This window comes from Canis lupus, chromosome 9 (genome assembly GCF_003254725.2).
Source record: "Canis lupus dingo isolate Sandy chromosome 9, ASM325472v2, whole genome shotgun sequence".
NCBI classification, from domain to species: Eukaryota; Metazoa; Chordata; class Mammalia; order Carnivora; family Canidae; genus Canis; species Canis lupus.
Genome location: NC_064251.1, coordinates 10,659,077 through 10,683,352, shown reverse-complemented (window position 1 = coordinate 10,683,352; position 24,276 = coordinate 10,659,077). Strand labels below are relative to the sequence as shown.

The following is a 24,276-nucleotide window of genomic DNA, read 5'->3' as shown; positions in this document are numbered from 1 at the left end:
ATAACGTGGCTTTGGCTGCACACACGCTTGGCTGTTTGCTCTGTCCCCAGTACAGGAGGCTTTGGAGACTTAACCTGATATCCCCAGGTTCAATGCTTTCTTATTTGTTTATCAAATTTAAGAAACACAGAGTTTTTAAAAGACAGCCCAGCCCTTCACGGGGCTTGTATTCTTGAAAGCTAAGCATTCTAAAGAGCTTAGTATCATTTCCCAGAATTTTGCATTTCTCCTGTCTGCTCCTTCGTGCTCTTTCACTTTCGTTCCCCTAGCATGTGGAGCACCGTGGCAGCTCCTCCTGTTGGCCGTGGCTCCCTCTGCGCCCCTCCTCTTTGTCATGGGACATTCCGTTCTTCCCACCAGCCCCAACCTGTTTGCAACTTGGCACACACGGAGAGCAGGACTCATTGCACAGCCTTACCCCCTGGGACGGTCCTAGTTTCAGCTCTTCACGGAGCAAAGCTTTTGGCCCAACAGCTTCTGGATATGGAGACAATCAAGAGAAGTAGTAACACATTTAACTGCGGAGAGCATAGTCTTTGGCACAGAAGGAGGAGGCACAGGTTCCTTTTATACGAAGTGTATGATTCCGTTTATACAAAGTGTCAAGAATAGGAACCTGTACGGGGACAGAAGTTAGGCTAGTGGTTGCCGTGGACCAGAAGGAGGGATGATACTGGGAAGAAAGGAAACCGTGATGGCTAATGGGCACGATGTTTCTCTTGTGGGTGATGAAAATATCATGAAATTGGTCGTGGCGATGGTTGCACAACTCTGTGAGTCTGCTAGAAGCCATTGAACTGTACAATCTGAATAGATGAATTGTGTGTGTGTGTGTGTGTGTGTGAATTCTATCTCAATAAAGCTGTTGTAATGACATTTGGAGGGCAAAGGCAGTGTCGTGGCTCAGATTTTTTTAGACCTTAGGGTTTGCAACTCTGGAGATGAAGAATTCCAGCTCTTTAAGTCGCCAACCCTCTGAATTTTCTGGAAGAATGAAATGCTCATCACATGCATGTGGGACCTCTGAGACTCATGGATAGTTCTCGAGCTGAGGACCACCTCTGACTTGTGTGTTTCCGCATTTTATGATGACCACCTCTGGACTGGAGGAGGTTCTCAGAGGAAAGAGGGAAGCTTTAGGTCACACCTACTTGAGCTTGACATAGTTGAGTTGCCTTCTGGAATCTTCCCGTATGTTTCTCATTAGCTACTTCCTCAGGAGCTTATATACTGCAAGAGTGTGTGGTAAAGTTTCATTGGAAACTACAGGAACTCCTCTGCTGACCTATTCTGGCTGTTTCTAATGTTTCTTGGCTCCGTGCTCCCAAGGACCCCATGGGAAATCTTGGCAGAACACCCTGTTTTACGTGAATACGGAATGCCTCTCTCAACTTCCCTTCACATTGAATTTTCTCTTTGTCGTCACTTTTTTATGCCCGTCGTTCTTCTTGTCCTCAAGAGACACCCTCCGCTCCTTCCTCTGGGCCCAGGCTTCTCCACTGTGCCATTGAGCCCACTCTGCCCATCGGGAATCTGGCCCCATCGCTTCTGTCCACATCTCTGGCCTCTTTGTCCCTTTCCCCGTTGGCTTCTCTTTTCAGCTAGACAGCTGAGAAATTTCCAGTCCTACTTAGAAAAACCCCCAATTCCAAAACTTTCCTTAGATTCTTGTTTCTTCCTCAATGTACTCTGTGCCTTTTTTCCCCCCAAAGATAACTTTTTTTTTTTTTTTTGGCCAAGTATCTGTGTATTTTCCTGTTTTCTTCGATGTGTCCTTGTGATGAAGAGATTGAGGTTACAGAGTTGGGCGTCCTGTGCTCACACGGTGGAAGGCACATTTTCCTAATGGTGTCCCCAGGCATTGTGCTAGAGGCCCAAGTGGACTCTCATTCTGGTTACATGGCCAGATGCAGTGTGAGTGTGCTTTGGTTTAAGGCCTCATTGGTTTATTTGTTAGGTGCTGGAGGAGGACGGGGCCATTTTCTGGAGAAGAAGTATGATAGTAAGCTAGAAGTTCTATCTTTTCAGAAAAATGGCCCCAAGATAGTCATTGGGATGTATTTGGTTTTGTGCATTTATTTTATTTTGAGTGTTAAGGCTTCTGGAGTCATCAGATTGGAGAGTCTCAGTGACCCTGAGTGTTCAGTCCAGCCCAGGACGGGTGAACCTTCGGGTAAAATGGGAGAAACGTCAGGCTGAGATTACCATCAGGATCAGCCAATCAAGGAATCCATTAATGGACTGAGAGAGCTAACCCCCCTCCTTCTTTGTATTGAGAGGGGAGGGTCACCACACAGCCCAAGTGTCACCAAGACAACATTTTGCAAACAGAAGCCATAGTGATGAGTTTCAAATAGTCATTTGACCGTTACCCTCCTGCTGGAGTAATTGATGTCAGGGAGGCGATAGGCTTATCAATTTTATCAGAACCCCCTTAGGGAAGGGGTGCTGGTTTACAGACATACCACAGAGCTATCACACGGTAGAGAACTTTATGACATCATGTATGAAACTGATAGAGTGTTCCTCCAAATACCAGAGCTCCATTTAATGAGGAAATCAGCTAGTTTTATTGATGGGATGTTTTCCGTCTTCGAATCAGGGGAACGAAAGTCCAGAAAGGTTCAGTGAGATATCTTGGACAAAGTTCATGGCAATATGGCTCTTCCATCGAGTTTTGATCTCCTGATAGTCCTTAGGTCATGTTGCATTAGTTGCCGGTAAATAGCTTTACAACCTGAGTTTGTTATCAAGAGAAGTCCGGGCAGGGGGGTAGGAAGCCTGCACAGGGGATTGAACTGAGAATTTTACTTTTGGATCTCGGATTTTATATATAGCCTGGACACAAGTCAACAATAATCCTCCTACGAGCCAGTGGAAATAGACCTGTGATGAAAAGTCATTGCAATCAAAGGACTAAATACTATTATATGATATGGGAAGGCTGACTGCTCACATCCATAAAGCTCCATGTATCTCACATCCATAAAGCCTTGAAGTGGAGGAAGTGATACTTATCCCATGCATTTGTACTGATCATTAAATTAAGAGCTTATGTGCAAAGCTGAGCACCATGCCTTGTATGTAGTAAATTCTCAATAAATATTAGGTGCTTTTATTATTCTCATGAGCAGCTACTTGTTCATCAGAAAGCACCTGCCAAGAACAGCAGCGTAGGCTGACCTGGCCATTTTCAGCATCCATTTACCCAACGCCTTTTTGTCTGTTGGCACTGTATATATTGCTTACCTTGTGTCATTCCACCAAGGTAGATACCAATATTCCCATTTTCAGGATGAGGTTTGGATTAATACCTTCTCAAGGTTTTACAACTAATGAGCACCATGATTGGTCCCTTCCCACTAGGCCTCATTTTGACAGGGTCACGTGGAGTTATTTTCCAACTGAACCATATATAACTTGGTCGGACAAGCGTTTGCCCCAGTCCTTCAGGCTGCTTTCCAATAATAAAGGCTTGTGAGAATTGCCATCAGTAATATTCAGTTGAAGTCAAACCCATAAGAATCTCGGACTTAACGCAAGTTTTATAAAATTAGTGTATCCAGGGATCATTTTACATCATCTCCTCATATTTTTGGTGAGCCGGGAAAGCCAACTTAGGGAAATTGTATAGGTAACAGCGTGTATGAGACATCACAGAGCGTATTTAAATTTACACGCTTGACTCATATTTCTGATCACATAGGAAGGTGGAACATTCCTTTGGTTCAGTAAAGAATTCATGTACTTTTTTTTGGTGCTGAGTCTTGGAGATTAACTGATTTACATGTTTCAAGGTGACTGCCTGGAACAATTTCTAGACTTATTACCCAAGACTAGAGAACTCCACTGCTTTTGACACCCAGAGTTATAGCACTGCCTGAAGCAATACTTGTTAATTATGGGGACAATGGTTTATCCGGAGTAAAAAAAAAAAAACACAAAAAAAAACACAGAGGGCCCAAGTCTTTCTCCAGGACTGTGGAATTTTGCCTTCAGCGTCCCACAGGATCTGAAATAGTTAGTATTGAAGTACAATAGATTTGCATAAAGCAGTCTGCTTTGAAATTAAGTTGTTTGCTTTAGCAAATTAGCATTCTTTTCTCAAAAAATCATATTCGCATGGGGTGGTTTTCTCTCAGGAGCTGTTGCTTGGTCTTTGTTTCTTAATTGAGCATCATGAACCTCTAGCCTGGAGTGTCATCAGTGGGAGGTGCAATAAAGCCACGCGAGTACGTGGCAGACCAAAAGGCAGAGCCCACCTCGGTCTTTTGCCAGGCTGTGGTTTGCAAAACACAACTCTCAGAACTATCCAGCCTCCCTGGAAAGAAGGTAACTAGATATTGCAGAAACAACCACGTTGCAGAGGATTGTACTGAGTTTTTGCCGGCAGGAGGATAGGAGTGTCCAGGTGAAGAATCCTGCCATAGTTTTTGTTTGTTTGCTTGGTTTAATTTAAATTCAATTAATTAATATATAGTGTATTATTAGTTTCAGAGGTAGAGGTCATGATTCATCAGTGTTTTATAATGCCCAGTGCTGAGCACATCATGCACCCTCCTTAATGTCCATCACCCAGTTACTGCATCCCCCCACCACCCCACCCCGCCCCGCCATAGTTTCTTGGCATTGCTTTGGCCATGGTTTCTTTATATTCTTGTTTCTTGTTGGCAGGGGGCATAAGGGATTCCAGAATATGCCACAGGCCTGGGGAAAGAGTCACATTTCTTAGTTTTCCTCTGAGATGTCATCGAGTTAGAAAGAACTCGAAGTCAGCATCTACTCCTTCTTTGTTGAGTGAAGGACATCCACTGAGGAGGAGGATGGCTCCATTTATCCACTTCCATTTCTTCTAGTTTGCAGTTAACTTCTCAGTTGTGCTTGTTTTGCCCCTTTTTATCATCAGGTTAAGACCTTCTAGGGGCACCTGGGTGGCTCAGTCTCTTAAGGATCTGCTTTCAGCTCAGGTCAAGATTTTGGCATTAGATTCCCTGCTCAGCAGGGAGCCTGCTTCTCCTTCTCCCTCTGCTGCTCCCGCTGCTTGTGCACTCCTGCTCTCTTTCTCTCTCAAAGAAATAAATAAAATCTTTAAAAAAAAAAAAAGACCTTTTAGGTGTTTCTATCACCAGTGGCATTGTAGGATGCTTTGGTAGGTCAGTGACCGAAGCAGTTGAGAAGGAAATGAAAGGAGTGAAAAGAAAGGGTAAAATAAAGGAAAAGGGGAAAAGAGAAATATATTTTGTCGAAGAGTATAGCAGCATGAGTGTGATAGGTGAGATGTAGGATAAGTTTTGAAAGAGAATTTGATAAAATTCAGTATCAATTTCTTTTTTTTTTAAAGCTTTTATTTATGTATTTATTTGAGAGAGAGAGAACATGAGTGTGAGAGGGGAGGGGCAGAAGGAGAGGAGAGAGATTCCTTTTTTTTTTTTTAATTTTTATTTATTTATGATAGTCACACAGAGAGAGAGAGAGGCAGAGACACAGGCAGAGGGAGAAGCAGGCTCCATGCACTGGGAGCCCGACGTGGGATTCGATCCCGGGTCTCCAGGATCGCGCCTTGGGCCAAAGGCAGGCGCTAAACCGCTGCGCCACCCAGGGATCCCGAGAGATTCCTTTTTTTAAAAAATTCAATTAGCCGACATATAGGACATCATTAGTTTCAGATGTAGTGTTCAATAATTTATCAGTTGCATGTAACACCCAGTGCTCATCCCATCATGCGCCCTCCTTAATGCCCATCACCCGGTTACCCCATCCCCCCCACCTCCCCTCCAGCAACCCTCAGTTCATTTCATAGAGTTAAGAGTCTCTCATGGTTTGTCTCCCTCTCTGATTTCTTCCCATTCAGTTTTTCCTCCCTTCCCCTATGATCCTCTGCACTGTTTCTTCTCTTCCACATGAGTAAAACCGTATGATAATTGTCTTTCTCTGACTGACGTATTTCTCTCAGCATAATACCCTCCAGTTCCATCCACATCGATGTAAATGGTAAGACTGCATCCTTTCTGATGGCTGAGTAATATTCCTTTGTGTATGATACGCTACCTCATCTTTATCCATTCATCTGTCGACAGACGTCTTGGCTCCTTCCAAAGTTTGGCTCCTATGGACATTGCTGCTATGAACATTGGGGCATGGGCCCCTTCAGATCACTACATTTGTATCTTTGGGGTAAATACCTAGTAGTGCAATTGCTGGGTTGTAGGGTAGCTCTGTTTTTAACTTCTTGAGGAACCTCCACATTGTTCTCCAGAGTGGCTGCACAAGCTTGCATTCCCCCCAACACTATAGGAGAGTTCCCCTTTCAAGGAGAGAGAATCTTTTTTTTTTTTTTTTAAGATTTTATTTATTCATTCATGAGAGATACAGAGAGAGAGAGAGAGAGAGAGAGAGAGAGAGAGGAAGAGACACAGGCAGAGGGACAAGCAGGCTCCATGCAGGGAGCCTGACGCAGGACTCAATCCCGGGACTCTAGGGTCATGCCCTGGGCCGAAGGCAGGCGCTAAACCACTGAGCCACCCAGGGATTCCCCAAGGAGAGAGAATCTTAAGCAGACTCTGCACTTAGTGAAGAGCCTGATGTGGAGCTTGATTCTACAACCCTGAGATCAGGTCCTGAGCCAAAACCACGAGTCTGACGCCCAATCGACTGAGCCACCCAGGCATCCATCCATGTCCATTTCTAATGATTCACTGTGTTAGCTTCTTGTAGCTACTGCAACAAATCTGTGCAAACTTGGTTGCTGGAAACAATAGAAATGTGTTCTGTCATTGAAGGCCAAAAGTCTGAATCAAGGTGTGGGCAGGTCAGCCTCCTTCCAGAGGCTCTGGGAGAGAATCCTTTTCTTGCCTCATGTAACCTCTGGGAGCTGCCACATTCTTTGGCATTCTGCAGACTCTGGCTCCCTTATTCCAGGATCTGCCTCCGTCTTCTCTGGCTGAATCTAACCTCCCTTTCATCTTGGTTATAAGGGCACTTCTGATGGCATGTAGGGCCCAGCTGGATAATCCAGCATAATCTCCTTATCACAAGATCCTTAATTTAATCACATCTGCAAAATTGTTACTATGGTAACATTCACAGGTGCCAAGGATTAGGATATGGACACATCTTGGAAGCCATTGTTAGCCTGCTTCACCCACTAAAATGTAAACGGTTACATACTTCTTCTACCAAACTGAATCTAAACCCAGCATAAATCTTTTAAGATGGAAGGCTAGAAAGTTTTCTTTTTCTTTTCTTTTTATGAATTGTGTAAATTTTATTTTAAAGTACACTCCACACCCAGTGTGGAGCTCGAATTTGCAACCCTGAGATCAGGAGTCACATACTCCACTGACTGAGCCAGGCAGGCGCCCCAAAAGAGTGTTCTTAAAGTCAGGATCAAGTAAAGATATCTGCAGTGACCATCATATTTAATTATTTTTTTTTTATATAGAAGCCAATGAACCTAAATAAGAGGTACACATATTTAAAGAGTATATGGGGCATCTGGCTGGCTCATTTGGTTAAATGTCTGACTCTTGATTTTGGCTCAGGTCATGATCTCAGGGTCTTGGGATCAAGCCCTGTGTCTGGCTCCTTGCTGGGTGTGGAGCCTGCTTCAAATTCTCTCTCTCTTTCCCTCTATCCCTTCCTAGCCTTGCGCATGTGCTCTCCCTCTGTCTCTCTCTCTCTCAAAGAAAAAAATAAAGTGCGTAAAATTAATGGAGAAACGGATGATTAACAGGTGGTATTGGGACAAGTATCTAGCCATTTGGGGAAGAGGAAACAATGTTCCTGCTTTATAAAAATGCAGAGGCCATAAAGGAACATAAAAAATTTTAATTTTATATAATCCAAAGGCTGAAAACCCCCAAATGTGTGGTGTGTGTCCATGTTGCAACACACACTACCAAAGGGGCAATGTCTTTTCTTATAAAAACATAATAATAATATAAAAATAAGCAAATAGTTTGAACAGGCAGTTCATAGAAAAATAGATAATGGTAGACATAGAAAAAAGGTAAAATATTTCAGCTTTATTAAATATTGAAAAAGTGATTAAAAACAATGAAGTACTCTTGCTTATTAAGTTGACAAAGATGAAAAATATTGTTGAATACTAAGTGTTGTTGAAGGATTATTTATTTATTTCTTCTTTTTTCCATCAAGAATTTGAGAGAGTCCATGAGGATGTATATAATGCAGTAATATAGCTTGCATAAAAATGAGACCACCTGTGAGGGAGTCTTGCCAAGCAAAAAAGTCAATTTTGAATGTGATCAAGTTTTAAAGTGCAGAGGAAAGTGTTGTACCAATAGGGGATATATATCATGGGCGAAATCCAGTGGGAAACTTGATAGAACAAATGACCAGATTTCTTCAAAAACACAATTTCATGCAGAGGGAAGGACAGACAATAAGAAATGGAGAGAGAGCTTATAGATAAAGAGTGAGACAAGAAACTTTATCAAGCAATCGTCAAACATAGATCTGATTCTGATCCTATTTCAAACACATTATAATTTTAAAATATTTGAGATATTTGTGAGACCATTAGAATTTTGAACACTGAGTACATATTAAGAAATTATTTGTTTACATGTAATAATGCTGCTGTGGTTATTTATTTTTATTTTATTTTATATTTTATTTTATTTTATTTTTTAAAGATTTTGTTTATTTATTCATGAGAGACATAGAGAGAGAGAGGCAGAGACACAGGCAGAGGGAGAAGCAGGCTCCATGCAAGGAGCCCGATGTGGGACTCGATCCTGGGTCTCCAGGATCACACCCTGGGCTGAAGGTGGCGCCAAACCACTGAGCCACCCGGGCTACCTGTTTTTGTTTTGTTTTGTTTTTTAATAGTTTCTGGGGCACCTGGGTGGCTTAGTTGATTGGGTATCCAACTTTTGGTTTCAGCTCAGGTCATGATCACAGTCATGGGATCCAGCCCCACATCAGGCTCTGCACTCAGCACAGTGTCTGCTTGAGATTCTTTCCCCCTCCCTCACTGTCTCCCCCTCTGCTCTCTTCCCTGCCCCTGCTCATGCTGTCTCTGCCTCTCTCAAATAAAGAGATAAATAAAATCTTTTTTCTAAAAAACAGTCAATTTCTTTTGGAGATACTTGATAAAATATTTATGGATGAAATGATTTGATGTCTGGGAGAGTGGGTGGGTATAGATGAAATGAGATTGGCTGTGAGTTGATATTTGTTGAAGCTGAGGAATGGGTTCATGTGAATTGATTATAACTGTCTTGTTTACTTTCCCGTGTATTTAAAATGTTCCATAATAAAATGGTATTAAAAGGGTAGTAGGTAAGATGGGCAGTCCAGATGGCTCAGCAGTTTGGCACCTGCCTTTGGCCCAGGGCGTGATCCTGGAGACCTGGGATCGAGTCCCGCGTCAGGCTCTCTGCATGGAGCCTGCTTCTCCCTCTGCCTGTGTCTCTGCCTCTCTCTCTGTGTGTCTCTCAGGAATAAATAAATAAAATCTTTAAAAAAAATAATAAATACATAAAAAATAAAATAAAAGGGTAGGTAAGACACAAACAAAAAATACTTCCTGGAATGCGAATGTGAATGAGTCCCAGTTTGGCCCTACGCATTTCAGCCACCACCCTAAGGAAGGACACGCAAAGAAAAATATTCATATCATCCATAAGCAGAGATTGATACAGGAGAAGCCAACTCTTCTAATTATTGATGACATGTCTTATTTTCTAAGAGTCTTTATAAAGAGGGCATTCTATAAGGTGATGAGACACATCCTTACAGAGATGAATTTCAGAGGTCTTTCTTTAAAGATGTACCCTATTTCATAGTAGAACATAGCTCAATAGCAGAAATGGTGTGAAATCGACTCAACACTGGTAACACAGATGAGGAACTGTGTATTTCTTTGCATCTCTTCGTCTTCATGCAACTTGGTTGAATCAGAGTCACTCCTCTGTAGTTTTCCTTGGCTAGCTGGGAGGTGATCACAGTTCTATTAAAAGTGTGACCTTGGACCAGAGGGAAAAGTCATCCACTTCTCCCAAGAAAAAAAATTCAACCCTCTGAGTCACTATCCGTCTGTTTTACATATTAAAAGAGAGCTTTCTGTAATTCAGTAGCTATTGAAGAAAATCTTTATATTTTGGAAAATTTCAAACGTATTCAATGGTATACAGTACAATGAGCCACCATGTATCCATATCACTTAGTTTTGACAGTTACCAACTCATGGCTAATCTAAGTTCATCTAGATCTCCACTCCCCGACCCCCTCCCCACCACCATATTATTTTGAAGCAAACCCTACAATCAGATTATTTCATTTGGAGACATTTCGGTACTTAGCTCTAAAATATGAATGCTAATTTTAAATCTAAATTAAATTTAGCCCACCATTTTGAAAAGATCAAACACATCACCAAATTTCTTAGCAACCTGTTGCCATATTTTAAAGTGGTATTTTAACACCCGTATGACTACATTTCCTCTCGATAAAGACTCATGAATGAAGCAGCACATAAATGAGGAAGGTGAGCGCAGACAGTGGGGATTCCCCACCTAACCACTGCCTGCCTCCTACCTTCACGCTGGGCCCAGACCACAAGTAAAGGGCATTGACTGTGATTTTGCTGTTAGGTTCTTTCAAGAACACATAGTCAGCATCAAATTGTTGACACGACAAAACATAGTTCAGCTCGATCTGGTCTCAAAAAAAAAAAAGGAGCTTCAATCACATGAGGTTGTAAGAAGAGTCTGCCGAGTGCTTTCATTCTTTGAAAACAGGACCATTTCTAAATGAGTGCTTCTCTAAACGCTCTGGCTTATTCCTCTTTGACGCATCCTGCAATTCTTTGTGTCTTTCACTGATTCTTCATTCACATCTCATTCTGTCAAAATGTTCTTGCCTTGACTGCCTTTCGTTCTCTTGCTCTTTTTGTTTCCCTGACTCTCATTCAACTCTTTACCTCTGTTTGTCACTCCCAGATCTGCGTATTTACTCCCCACCCCCAACCGCCACCCAGCCTTAAGCTCCATTCATCTGCTTGAAATGCTCCATTCATCTGTCAGGGGTCACCCCACATCTTACACTTAACACGTCTGCATTGGAATTCATTATCTGCCTTCTCCCCACCACCTACCCCAATTGGCCTGACTTTCCACATTCACTCAAATTTCATTTAAGTGTGGAAAATCCAAATTACTACTACTATTACTACTACCACCTGTAATACTACTACTGCTGCTGCTGGTCCTGCTGCTGCTTATCTTCTAATCTTCTACACCTCTAATCCAGTGAATTTCTAGAGCCTAGGGGTGTTGCCCCCATGAAATTTAAGCAGCTTATTTATCAGACAGATTGCTGTGGTCGCTGCCTCTTACTTCTTGGGTGTAGTGCTTAACTCCTACGTGGGTGAAACATGGGGGATGGCTTTGAAGAGCTTGCGGTCCAGTGTGGCGCAAGGGGGAGCAGATGGGTTTCAATCCATGTAGGAAGGGAGACTTTAAATATATATTCAGACTACTGCAACCAGACAGGTGAGGAGCATTTATTCTACATGTTTTTATGGAAGGCTCCATGGAAGAGAACATGCTTGAGCTGAGAGTTAAAGTTGAGCAGTAGAGACAAGTGATGACAGCATTTTGGGCAAAACATAAGCAAAGACCTGGAAGCTTAAAATGCCAAGGTCTGTATATATGGATGTGTGTGTGTGTATGTGTGTGTGTGTGTGTGTGTACCCTATTTCCAAATATTCTGCAGATATTAGATTCATCTTGTTACATTATTTTTTTGAAATGTGGATGACATGACATGACCTCTTCAACTGAACAGCATAGATGACTCCTTTTCTTAAATCTGAAATTTAAATATTATTAGTGTTGGTCTTCCAATCTTTGGCTCCAACCTCTGCTTTCATTTTTCTCTGTAGTACCATCCTTCACTTTGTCTAGAGTAGACAACTCACAATTTTTTTGACTCTACCACAGGTCCTTCTCACTACCACTGGGAGCTCATCCTCATTCTGCTTAGAATCTCACTGTTGTATTTCCGCATTCTGGTTGCCAAAATCCTACCCATTACTTAAAAAAAAAAAATTATAATGGAAACATTTAAATATGTAAAAAAAAAAAGACCTAATAAGATAATAAATCCTCATATAGCCTTAAATCCTACCAGTGGTCAAAGGACCACATAAAATACCACTTCCCCTGTGAGATCATTTTTTTTTCATTTCCCTCTTCTGCTTTGAACCTCCCATATATTCATGATGCGGTAGTTGTAGTGTATATCACAGGTACTCTGATATTACAGGAACTGGTTTTTCTTATCCCCTCTTTCAAAGCAGAATTTGTAGCTTGATGAACTTCTTGTTCCTTGTAGTGTCTACTTTGGTGAGTTATTAACAGTTTCAGCTCAAAGATAGAGATAGCCCCATTAGGAGCTTCATCTGGAATTTCTTACTAGCCACAAAGAACTGATTGGTGGTGGGGGAAGTACCAGAGACTGGGCGGAATGTGACCTTATCATCATAAAGAAAGAAATGGTGAAAAAAGGAGACACTCTACTTAGACATATACTTGACAAGGTGTTCTTGACCCTGGCTAGAACATTCAATCATTTGTGGAGAGTTTAAAAAAAAAAAAAAAAAGTCTGTAATGCAGCCACTTTGGAAGACAGGTTAGCAGTTTTGTATAAGACTAACATAGTCTTACCATATGATCCAGCAATCACATTCCTTGGTATTTACCCAAAGGAATTAAAAACATATGTCCACATGAAAACCTGCACACAGATGTTTATAGGAGCTTTATTCATAGCTGCCAAAACTTAGAAGCAACAAGATGCCTGTCGGTAGATGAACTGTGGCACGTTCTGATGATGGCATAGTATTCAATGCTAAAAAGAAATTTGCTATCAAGCTGAGAAAAGATAAAGGAATATCACTAAGTGAAAGAAGCCAGTCAGTGTGTTTCTAACTATATGACATTCTGGAAAAGCCAAAACTATGGAGACAGTTAAAGGATACCAGTGGTTGCTAAGGGTTGGGGAGAAGGAGGGATAAATAGACAGAGCACAGAGGGTTTTTAGGACAGTGAAAATACTCCATGTGGTACTATAATGATATCCACACATGTCTGTATATGTCAGTATATGTCACATATATCAGTATACATTTATCCAAACCCGTTGAATGTACAACACCAGGAGTGAAGCTCAATGTAAACTATGGACTTGGGGGTGATAATGATTCATCAGTGTAAATTCATCAGTTGTAACACGTGCGCCACTCTGGTGGGGATGTTGATGATGGCAAGGCAGGGGACAGGGGGCATATGGGGACTCTCTGTATCTTCCCTTCAATTTTGTTGTGAACTTCAAACTGCTCTTTAAAAAGTAAGTCCTTCGTAAAGAAAGATGTGGAGTCAGAGGCCACACTCCCAGAGATCCTGAGTCTGTAGAACTGGAATCATTCCCATGGTCAGTGGGAACCAAGAGAATATAGTTCCAAATTGATGAGCTGCTTGAAAACTGTAATTTTAACATAAATCACATAAGAGAGGAAGAACAGAGGAGGACATCTGAAGAAATAAGCTGCCCATACAGGGAACAGTCTATTTAGGTCATATTTAAAAAAAATTTAAGGACAACCATGGAAAGAAGAAAAGAAATTGGTATATATTAAGCGCCTGTTAGCTGTTAGACCCTGCTAGATATCTTCACACATATTGTGCCCACTGAGCCTCTCAATGACCCAAGTCTCTCATCTCCCATTAGCAGGCAAGGAAACTAGGTTTAAGAAATGTGTTCAAGCTCACCATGTTAATAAGTGGCACAGCTGGAATTTTAACTGAGGTCTATTGGTATTTAAGTTTGTGCTATTTCTTTTTTTTTTTTTAAGATTTAATTTATTTATTCATGAGCGTCACAGAGAGAGAGAGAGAGAGAGAGGCAGAGACACAGGCAGAGGGAGAAGCAGGCTCCATGCAGGGAGCCCGATGTGGGACTCGATCCTGGGTCTCCAGGACCACACCCCGGGCTGAAGGCGGCGCTAAACCGCTGAGCCACCCGGGCTGCCCAGTTTGTGCTATTTCTACTCCAGTCTGTTTCTTTTTTCTATTATTTCAAGGGCTCAATACTCACATTCAAAACAGTTGAGAAAGTAATAAATAAATATTCAGTCGACAACTATTTAAGATGTGCAGGCAGTGAGCGAAATCACTACCATAATGGAACCCATACTGGGAAGATAGATGCTAAACAAGTAATAAATGCAGAAGTAAACACATAATGCAAGCATAATGTGGAATTATGAGAAATGGTATGAGGAATATAAATGGAGGACAGTCATGGAGAGCCATTTGAGACAGATTGGACATTTTTGTAAAGGGTTTAAGCTATTCATTTTTTTATTTATTAGGTTCTTAAATTTTAATTCCAATATGGTTAGTGTACAGTGTTATTTTAGTTTCAGGTGTACAATGCAGTATCTCAACAGTTTTGTACATCACAACAAATGCACTCCTTAGTCCCCATCATCTATTTCTCCCATCCCCCACCCCACCTTCCTTGGGGGTAACCATCAGTTTGTTCTTTTTATTTTTTGTTTATTTTTTAAAGATTTTTTAAAATTTTTTTATTTATTTATGATAGTCACACACACACACACACACACACACACACAGAGGCAGAGACACAGGCAGAGGGAGAAGCAGGCTCCATGCACCGGGAGCCCGACGTAGGATTCGGTCCCGGGTCTCCAGGATTGCGCCCTGGGCCAAAGGCAGGTGCTAAACCACTGCGCCACCCAGGGATCCCTATTTTTTATTTATTTTTTAAAGATTTCATCTATTCATTGGACAGATTAAGAGAGAGAGAGAGCACAAATAGGCAGAGCAGCAGGCAGAGGGTGAAGAAGAACCAGGCTTCCTGAGGAGAAAGGAGCCAGGTGCCGGGCTCAATCCCAGGACCCTGGGATCATGACCCAAGCTGAAGGTAGACACTTACCCGATGGAGCCGCCCAGGAGTCCCCATTGTTCTTTTTTAGTTAAGAATGTCTTCCTTCCTTGGTTTGTCCTCCTCTCTCTTTTCTCCTCCTTTGTTCATTTGTTCTGTTTCTTAAGTTCCACATAAGAGTGAAATCTCTGACTAGTTTCACTTAGCATTATACTCTTTAGCTCCATCGACATTGTTGCAAATTTATCATTTTAGCATTTCATTCTTTTTGATGGGTGAATACTATTCCATTGTATATGTGTGTGTGTGTGTGTGTGTGTGTGTGTGTGCACCATATCTTCATCCATTTATTTGTTGATGAACACTTGGGCTGCTTCCATAATTTGGCTATTGTAAATAATGATACAATAATCATTGGGGTGTACATATCCTTTTGAATTAGTGTTTTTGTATTCCTTAGGTAAATACCCAGTAGTGCAATTCCTGGATTGGAGGGTTGTTATATTTTTAGGTTTTTGAGAACCCTCATACTGCCTTCCAGAGTGGCCGCACCTATGGGTATCCTTGCCAACAGAGACAGAGTGGACATTTTAAGCTAAAATGTCCGAGGTTCTGTAAAGTGCATTGAGTTCACATTCTGTGTGAGATGCTAGGATATGAAAACCGGACATGTGGACTGTGACCCTGAAGGGGTGTTCAGGAAGGTCTGGGAGGGTTCTGTGGGGGTGTATGATAAAAGAGCTGGGTATGGAAGTTTGGCTTCTTGTCCACAAGAGGGCTAGAACCTTCTAGGCAGAAGCAGCACAAAGATCCATCTCCCTCCTTGAAATCCATCTCCCTCCTTGAAATCAAAATGACTACACGTTTTAACACAAACTTGTCAGCTTTCTTTCTCTAAATCTTATGTAGTTCTGAAGAAGGTTGGCACACTGGCTGGAGTCTCAGTGGTGGGTGAGATCCAGGGGTTTCAGGGGGAATGGAAGCATCTGCGTCCTATCGCTGTTGCAAAGCCAGCTTTCTCCCTGCACTCCCTTCCCTCTGCCCTGCTCTGTTAGCTGCTTTGCCTCTGATCATCGCAATTTAATAACATCTAATGACACTCCTCTGCCGATTTCAGCGCCAGCTCCCCTTGGGACTTAAGCCTAGATGCAAGTATTAAAGAGAGGGCAGCCAAGGCTTCCAGGTTGCCAGTTACTTGGCTGGAAATCCCATTCACGTTGGGAAACAGATTTTTAAAATAAATCTGGCACTGGAAGCGATGCCATCCTTTTGTAAAGCTGTGTCAATAATCATAAACCCTCATAATCATGCCCCCCAACCTCTTGGCCAAGCTGACAAATATTTAGGCTTCACCGTATCCTCATGATGCCACCTTCTGTTGACCCTGTGGGATTCTCTTGCTGTTTGGGTTGGCACTGGCTCACAGTCTTCTGTTTTATGTAATAAGGCACATGAGAGAAGCTCTTTGTACATAGCCCGTCCGCGTGGGTACTGAGCAAGAGGTCTTGTGTACCCCATCATTTTCGGTATGGTCAAAGCTAGTGAACATTTCTGTGGCCTGGGAAATGTTTGCTAACTATTGGCAAGGTTTTTATTTTCCAGTGCCATTTTGCTCCGGGCCAGGATTATAATGACCCGGCTTTGGTTTAAGATGAATTTTGCAAATATATGTGTGTGGTGGGGCTACATTTTCAGAGAAAACAAGCCTGGGTGTGGCCCAGGCTGATGTAATATAGCACTGCAAATGCTCAGGCAAGCCAACGAGGCTTACCCTTTGCAGATTGTACCAACAATCGAGGTCTGTAGGAGGACACAGGAATTCTCTCATTCTGAGAAGGTGGTTACTAGCATGTGACACAACACAGAGCCTATTTTCTGATATGTTTTCCGTGTTTGCTTCAGTTTATCAAGGGAAAGGGCCATTTAACGCACTTGGGCACTTAGTTGTATCATTTACATTTCTTCCTCACTGAGTTTCTTTCTTTCTTTCTTTCTTTCTTTCTTTCTTTCTTTCTTTCTTTCTTTCTTTCTTTCTTTCTTCTTTTTCTTTCTTCTTTTTCTTTCTTCTTTCTTTCTTTCTTTCTTTCTTTCTTTCTTTCTTTCTTTCTTTCTTTCTTTCATCAACGTGGTGTTAAATGTTAACGTCAGGTGTTGGCAGGCCTTGCAGGGGGAACAGATTGCTTTGAAATAAACACAGCTGGGAACTGACCACATATCGTTTTTCTTTCTTTTAAGAAATGAAAGAAGCATTTATAGAAGGGCTGGAGCATGCACGACTGTCCAGAATTCCTTTATAAATTTGTTTTCTTCCATGTCAGGGTAACGGTTAGCATCACGCCTTGGTGTCCAAATGGACCCACTTTTCCTTCTTTCTTTGTGAAGTTGCGGTTTGCTGGGAACAATAAACTCAGAGAGGTTTGCTGCAATCTGCACTTGAGAGGGTGGAGTCTATTCAGTGCTGCTTCTCTCTGCTGAAGTGTGGTCTTCAGAGCTAAGCAAAGAATGCCTTGTGTGTGGTGTTCTTCTGCTAGCCTTGCTTGCAGCCTTGAAAACCTCATCCGAGTCACTCCCGGCCTCTTACTGGGCTCCTCTTTCAGTGATGGGCAAGTAAGTGAATTGTGGAATTTTGGTGCATGTGTCTGCGATTTTTGTTTGATTTGATGCACTATGGAAAATGAAGGCAGGGTTTGTTATAACTGTGTAATTCAACCAGGTTTGGTATCTCTTGCAAGTAGTTGTCTTACTGCTGTCAGAAGAGAAGCAGGAGCCTTTTTTTCTCACACCTGGAAGACTTTATTTTTGTTTTGGTCATTTATTCCTTTATTCTCTGTGCCAAGGGCTTCTCTCTCTCTCTCTCTCTCTCTCTCTCTCTCTCTCTCTTTCATTTACTCTTTCTTTGCATAGACGTTTCAATGATTTGTTGAGTTATAGAATAGTGAATTGTTAATAATCAATTGCTATGGTAGAAAAATGCATTGCTCTATTTTTCAAAGGCAGTTTCCCCCATAAATAGCTCTCTCTCTTGACATCTATCTTGTCAGAGCTGAGTTAGAAATGAAGAAGAGAGAGATACGGGAATATAACTTTGGCTGTTGGTTTGCTTAAATGGCGTCAGGGGAGCCTTTTTTCACAGGCAAAATATATTTAACTTTGGTTTTATTTTGTTTTAATGGAGAGGACTACAGGGTTGTATCTGCTGGGATTATCTGAATTACCTGGCACCTGGGTGGGAGTAGAGATGTGGTCATCTGGACAAATGGCACTTGTTCATTCCTCACTAGAGTATCCCATTTAAAGTTGCATCCTCTGTCAATTTAACTGAGGCCCATGGAGAGGAACCGTTGGAATTAGGCCACTACATCTATTTGGATTTTCACTATCAGATCCAGCACTTATCATCGTTCTTGGGATACAGCACAGCTCCTTGTATTATCCACCATATGTATGGACAAGGCTTTACATATTGTCTAACTGACTAACTTAGTAGTGTGAGCTAAGCAGACATCTGAGTTCCAGGAGGAGGAAAGTACATAGTGAGTTTTGAGTCTTATGAAACACAGAGATGAGTCCAAAGTAGGAGAGCATTTGAGAAAACCTGTTACAATGAAGGTGGACCTGAAAGGCTTTCTCTGCCTTGGCTACTGCCAAGCATATTTTTTCTTGGCTTTATACAACTTGGCAGAGTTAGTCTTGATTTTGGATTCTGAAGGCATAGAGAAAAAGAGTCAGTTACACATTATCTTGGACTGAGATAATCTGACCAGTTCCACTCATGAATTTCTTAAATGACTTACTCTGTTTTATTGAGACTGTACAGATTCTTTCTCTAAATGATTATAATTAACCGCTACTTAAGATAAGTCTGTGTTCGTTCATATGTGATACCCTCTGGCCTTCCTATCCAGCCCAATAAGGTAGGGATTAGTATTATTTCCCCATTTTACAGTTGAGGATATTGAGAGTCAGATGAAAAGTGACTCTGGAGGTTACTTGGTAAGGAAAGTACTAGATGTAAACTGGTTTTTTAAAAGCTCAAAATCTCATGCTCCTCTTGCTGCGATTTGGGTGTCGGAGACCTAGATTCTGATCCTGGCTGGGTTGTTGCTGGCTCTCCGATGTTGAACAGTTACTGAAGTCTTTGGATGTCATTTTCCTGTAAGGAGGTTATATGCTTGATGTCTTATGTTTCTTTGCATCTTGAGAATTTCTATCAAGGGCTTTGTCCAGGGCTGGTGTCATTGCTGTAGTACACCCCTGCAATGTAGAGCAGAGAGGAGAAAAGAAAGTAGAACTATCTGCCCTCTATCCAGATCTGTTTTGGTTTCCCCTGCCAAGCAGGAAGAGATACAGGATCTCCTTAGGTGAGGAATATTCTGGGGCCTTAAGAGACTATTTTCTTGGATCTGTCTCCTGAGCTGGCATTTCTCAGTGCGTTCTTTGTTTTTTTTTCCTTGAGAGATGGGGGAGGGGCAAGAGGAAAGGAGAGACAGAGAATCTTAAGCAGGCTCCATGCCCAGCACAGAGCCTGACACGGGGCTCGATCATAGGAACCTGAGCCCAAATCAAGAGTTGGTTGCTTAACTAACTGAGCCACCCAGGTGCCCCGTCAGCCTGTTCTTTTTTATTCATCAACAAGATTATTTGAGCCAAAGTCTCTGCAGTTTCAATCCAGAGATGACATGTGGGTTACAATCCCACCTGGCCCCAAAAGAAGTGATAACCTCCCTGCACGAGCCCATCTGTTATCTTATTCCTTTTTGGAACAGAGTAAATGTAAATAAATATTACTCTCTCCCTCCTTTAGGTGTTTCAGCTTATGGCAGGTGGTTGACAAATGGGCAGGGCAGAGGGGTGGGAAGGTATTGTTTATTCTCCCTCTGTAGCTAACTCTATCAGTTGTTTACAGATCAAATTAGAAAGTTATAAGATACTGAGATAAGGGTGATTATATTTGACTGACATTGAAAAGGAAAAATTCTATAGCTACCATTTACCATCTACCATTATTTTGTACAGGAAAGAACAAAGAAGTTGAAACAACCAACTCTCAGCAGGGAGAAGAGGGCAGCTCTCCTGAGTAAAGAGAGTTAGCATTCTTATACTGGTAGTTTCATCCTTTTTTTTTTTTTTTTTAAGATTTTATTTACTTATTCATGAGAGACACACAGAGAGAGAGAGAGAGAGAGGCAGAGGCAGAGATATAGGCAGAGGGAGAAGCAGCCTCCATGCAGGGGGCCTGATGTGGGACTCGATCCCAGGACCCGGGATCATGCCCTGAGCCAAAGGCAGACGCTCAACCACTGAGCCACCCGGGGCCCCTGATAGTTTCATCCTTAAGTGGTGAAAAACCTCATCCATGACCACAATCTGCATTTGGGAAGCTGTGCTTTGCCTGGTGCTTGGGTGCTGGTCACTCACAGACTTCCTGGCTAGGAGGTGGGGTTTTTGAATGAGGAGGTGAGAGCTCCACGTTCCCAGGCTAGCCCTTTCTCCTTCACTTCTGCTGCAGTGTCTCTGTCCCCACACTCATGCTGTAATACAGACCTTAACTTTATGCTTATGTCTTTCCCCGTAGGCAGGAAGCGGAACCCTGGTCTTAAAATTCCAAAAGAAGCATTTGAACAACCTCAGACCAGTTCCACGTAAGTTGACAAGATCATCGTCTTACTCCAAACACTTCACTTTACAGATTTCCAGGGAAGGGGGGTTCATTTTTGGGCTGATGAGCAATGCCTTGACTATGGAAATCACTGTTAGAAAGAAGAGCCCCCTCCCCCTTTTAAAAAGATTTTATTTATTTATTCATGAGAGACACACAGAGAGAGGCGGAGACATAGGCAGAGGGAGAAGCAGGCTCCTTCTGGGGAGCCTGGCACAGGACTCGATCCCAGGACCCCAGGATCATGACCTGAACCAAAGGCAGACACTCAGCCACTGAGCCACCGAGGTGTTCCAAGAAGAGCCCTTTAAAGCCGGGAACCATGGGCTCACTGCTCTGAGACCTGAAATAATCAGGTCAGTCAATCTATGTTGAATGGATAGCTTTGAACTCAGCGTCTCACCTTACTGGTTGGCAGAAAATGGAGTGTCACAAATGCATTTGGCAGGTGGGGTCCTATGAAGTTCAGAAAGGTCCCTGGATGTGGATTTTTTTGCCTTTTCCACATAGACTTGAGCAAATAAGCAAATCCCTGTGAGAGCCACGACTATAAAACTTGGGTTGAGATGGAAAGATGGTATTTGGTAAGGACTCAACATCCTGACACCTAAATCCTGTCCCATATAAATAGAAGACAAAATGAAGTAAAGGAACTTTTTAATTTTAATTAGCAGAGGCTTTGGCCCAAATCCCTAAGTGAGCTCAAGTCCCGGTGAAGCAGGATTACCCTCTCCTTTAGCCTCTCTCTTATTTCTTTTTCTCTCTGTGGGGTGGTGAGAATACCTCCTGTCCCGCTGGAGGTATGACTATGTTATTACAAAGCATCTCCTTGGGAGGAATGGAAATTGCAAGGAAAAAATTCAGAACAGAAGTACAAGAGAGGCAGAGCAAGTATAAGGAAAGGCCATCCCAGTGGAAGCTCGAGACCAAAGGCCTTTGCTCATCTCTACAAAAGTGTCTCCCTTTCTAAAGGTTTTTGGCCTTCACCATGATTCATCCTATCAGAAATTGCCCCTTCTGGTGGTGGAATGTTCTGATCATGTCTACTGTAAGACTTTGTTGAGACCATTGGCTATTCCATGAGTGGTATGAAGAAATGTTCGGTTCAAGAACATTGAAGTATGGAGCCGAGTGGAGGGCCACTCCTCAGGGTAGCTCAAGGGCCACACTCACCTTAGACAGTTCCTTTAGTGAGGCGCTACAGGACTAGGTTCTTTTCATATCTGCTATGGCGAGAGATTTTTTTTTCTGGCCCTTTTGGTTGTTTTTTGTTTTTTGTTTTTTGTTTTTTCCTGTGGACCTGTGACCTGTGTAATTCATAACTTCTCCCCTCTGATTGGTTTCTCAAGAGTTTAGACTCAAATATATTCCTTCCCTGTACTATCTGCATAGGACTCTATGTCATAGACTTTTGAAACTTTTCCACTTGAAATGATTGTAGATTCACAGGACATTACAAAGAAATGCACTGGGAGATCCCATACACTCTTCCCCTGGTTTGTGTCCTCTCCTCCATGTTAACATCTCACACAATTGCAGCACAATATCAAAACAGAGTGGCATTGGTGTAAGCCTAGAACTTATTCAAATCTCACCAGTATTGTAAATTCTTGTGTGTGCATTTGTGTGTGTGTGTGTGTGTGTAGCTCTATGCGATTTTATCACGTGTGTAGCCTTATGGAACCACTACCATAATCAAGATACTCAATTGTATCAACCCCACAAGACTCTTTGGTGTTATTCCCTTAGAGCCACGTCTACCTCTAACCCCCAGTCCTAACCCTCTGGCAACCACTAATCTGTTCCACATTTCCATTTTGTTTTCATGGTTGCTGCATAAACGGAATCATGCATCTATTTGAGATTGGCTTTTCCATTCCACGTAGTTTCTTTGGATTCATTCAAATTGTTCCTTGTATCAATAATTCTTTCCTCATTATTACTGAATCCATTCCATGATATGGATATACCATGGTTTCTTTTAACCCTTTAGCCTTAGAAGGAGATATGGGTAGTTTCCACTTTGGGGCTGTTATGACCATAGCAAGTTCTTGCGTGAAAATAAGTCTTCATTTCCCCATGGACATATGTCCAATAGTGCAGTTGCTGGGTCATATGGTAAGGCCATTTTTGAAATAACTTCCAAAGTATTTTCCAGAGTGGTTGTACCATTTTACATTCTTATTAGCAATTTATGAATGATCCAGTTTCTCTGCATCCTTGCCAACATTAACACTGTTTCCCATTTTAGTCATTCTTTTTTTAGAAAAATATTTATTTGTGTGTGTGAGAGAGAAAGTGCAAGTCGGGGCGGGGGGCAGTGAGGGGGAGGGAGAGAGAATCTCAAGGAGATTCCCTGCTGAGCATGGAGCCTGACACAGGACTCTGTCTCATGACCCTGAGATCTTGACCTGAGCTGAAATCAAGAATCGGGCATTTAACTGACTGAGCCACCCAGGTGCCCCACTGGTCATTCTGATCGATGTATAATATCGTACCATTGCGGTTCTCATTTTCATTTCTCTAGTGGCTAATGCTGCTGAGTATTTTTAGGTGTTTATTTCCCATCCATATATCTTTGATGGTGAAATATCTGTGCATGTCTTTGCCTGCTTCCTAATTAGATTACCCTTTTTAACGTTGAGTTTTGAGACTTCTTTCTATATTCTAGACATGAGGAGTTTGTCAGATATGCGATTTGAAAACATTTCTCCTCATCCTTTTATTTTGATTAAATCCCGCCTAGCAATTTTTCCTCTTATGGGTCATGCTTTCAGTGACAATTTAAAGAACCCATTGCTTCACACTTTGTTCTTATGTTTCAAGATAATTTTGGCTATTTTAGGGCTTTTCTTTCCATATTAGTTTTAGAAGTAGCTCATCTATGTCTACAAATGGACTTGCTGAGATTTTGGCAGGAATTATGTTGAACCTTTAGATCAATTTAGGCAGTACTGACATCTTGACTACACTGTCTCCTAGTCCATGAACCTGGTAGACTTCTGCAAGTCTTTAGATTTTCTTTGATGTCTTTCATCAATATTTTATAGTTTTCATCATACAAACTCTGCATTAGGGGTTGTGAAGATTTTTACCTAAGTATTTCATTTTGTGGAGGTAACCATAAGTGATACTCCATTTAAAATTTCGGTTTCCACCGTTAAGGGTCAGTGTATTAAAATACAATAGAGGGATCCCTGGGTGGCGCAGCGGTTTGGCGCCTGCCTTTGGCCCAGGGCGCGATCCTGGAGACCCGGGATCGAATCCCACATCGGGCTCCCGGTGCATGGAGCCTGCTTCTCCCTCTGCCTATGTCTCTGCCTCTGTCTCTCTCTCTCTCTGTGACTATCATAAATAAATAAAAATTAAAAAAAAAATAAATAAATAAAAATTTAATAAAAAAAATAAAAAATAAAAAAATAAAATACAATAGATTTTTCTGTATTGCTCTTATAATCTGTGACCATACTGAATTCACTTAGAAGTTCTAGGAGTGTTTTTGTAGAGTTTTTTTTTTTTCATTTTTGTAGATTTTTTAGAGTTCTATGTAGATAGTCATGCCATCTGCAAATAGAGACAGTTTTCTTTCTTCCTTTCTGAACTGTATTTTAAAAAGCTTTTATTATTTTTTTGCTTTATTTCAGTAGCAAGAATATCCAGTACTGTGTCACATAAGATTG

General features: G+C 41.8%; 1 protein-coding gene across 4 annotated transcripts in view; it reads left to right on the top strand.

Annotated features, from left to right (window-relative positions):
• MAP2K6 (mitogen-activated protein kinase kinase 6) overlaps window positions 1–24,276 on the top strand; it is a 121,488-nt gene that overhangs the window by 57,364 nt on the left and 39,848 nt on the right. For 3 of the 4 annotated variants that reach the window (XM_025436493.3, XM_025436494.3, XM_049113953.1), the window contains exon 2: window positions 20,513–20,579. In XM_025436493.3, the coding sequence (XP_025292278.2) occupies window positions 20,513–20,579 (67 nt within the window). Of the gene's footprint in view, window positions 1–17,404; window positions 17,545–20,512; window positions 20,580–24,276 lie in introns of those variants that run through there. The other variant, XM_025436495.3, reaches the window with a different exon arrangement.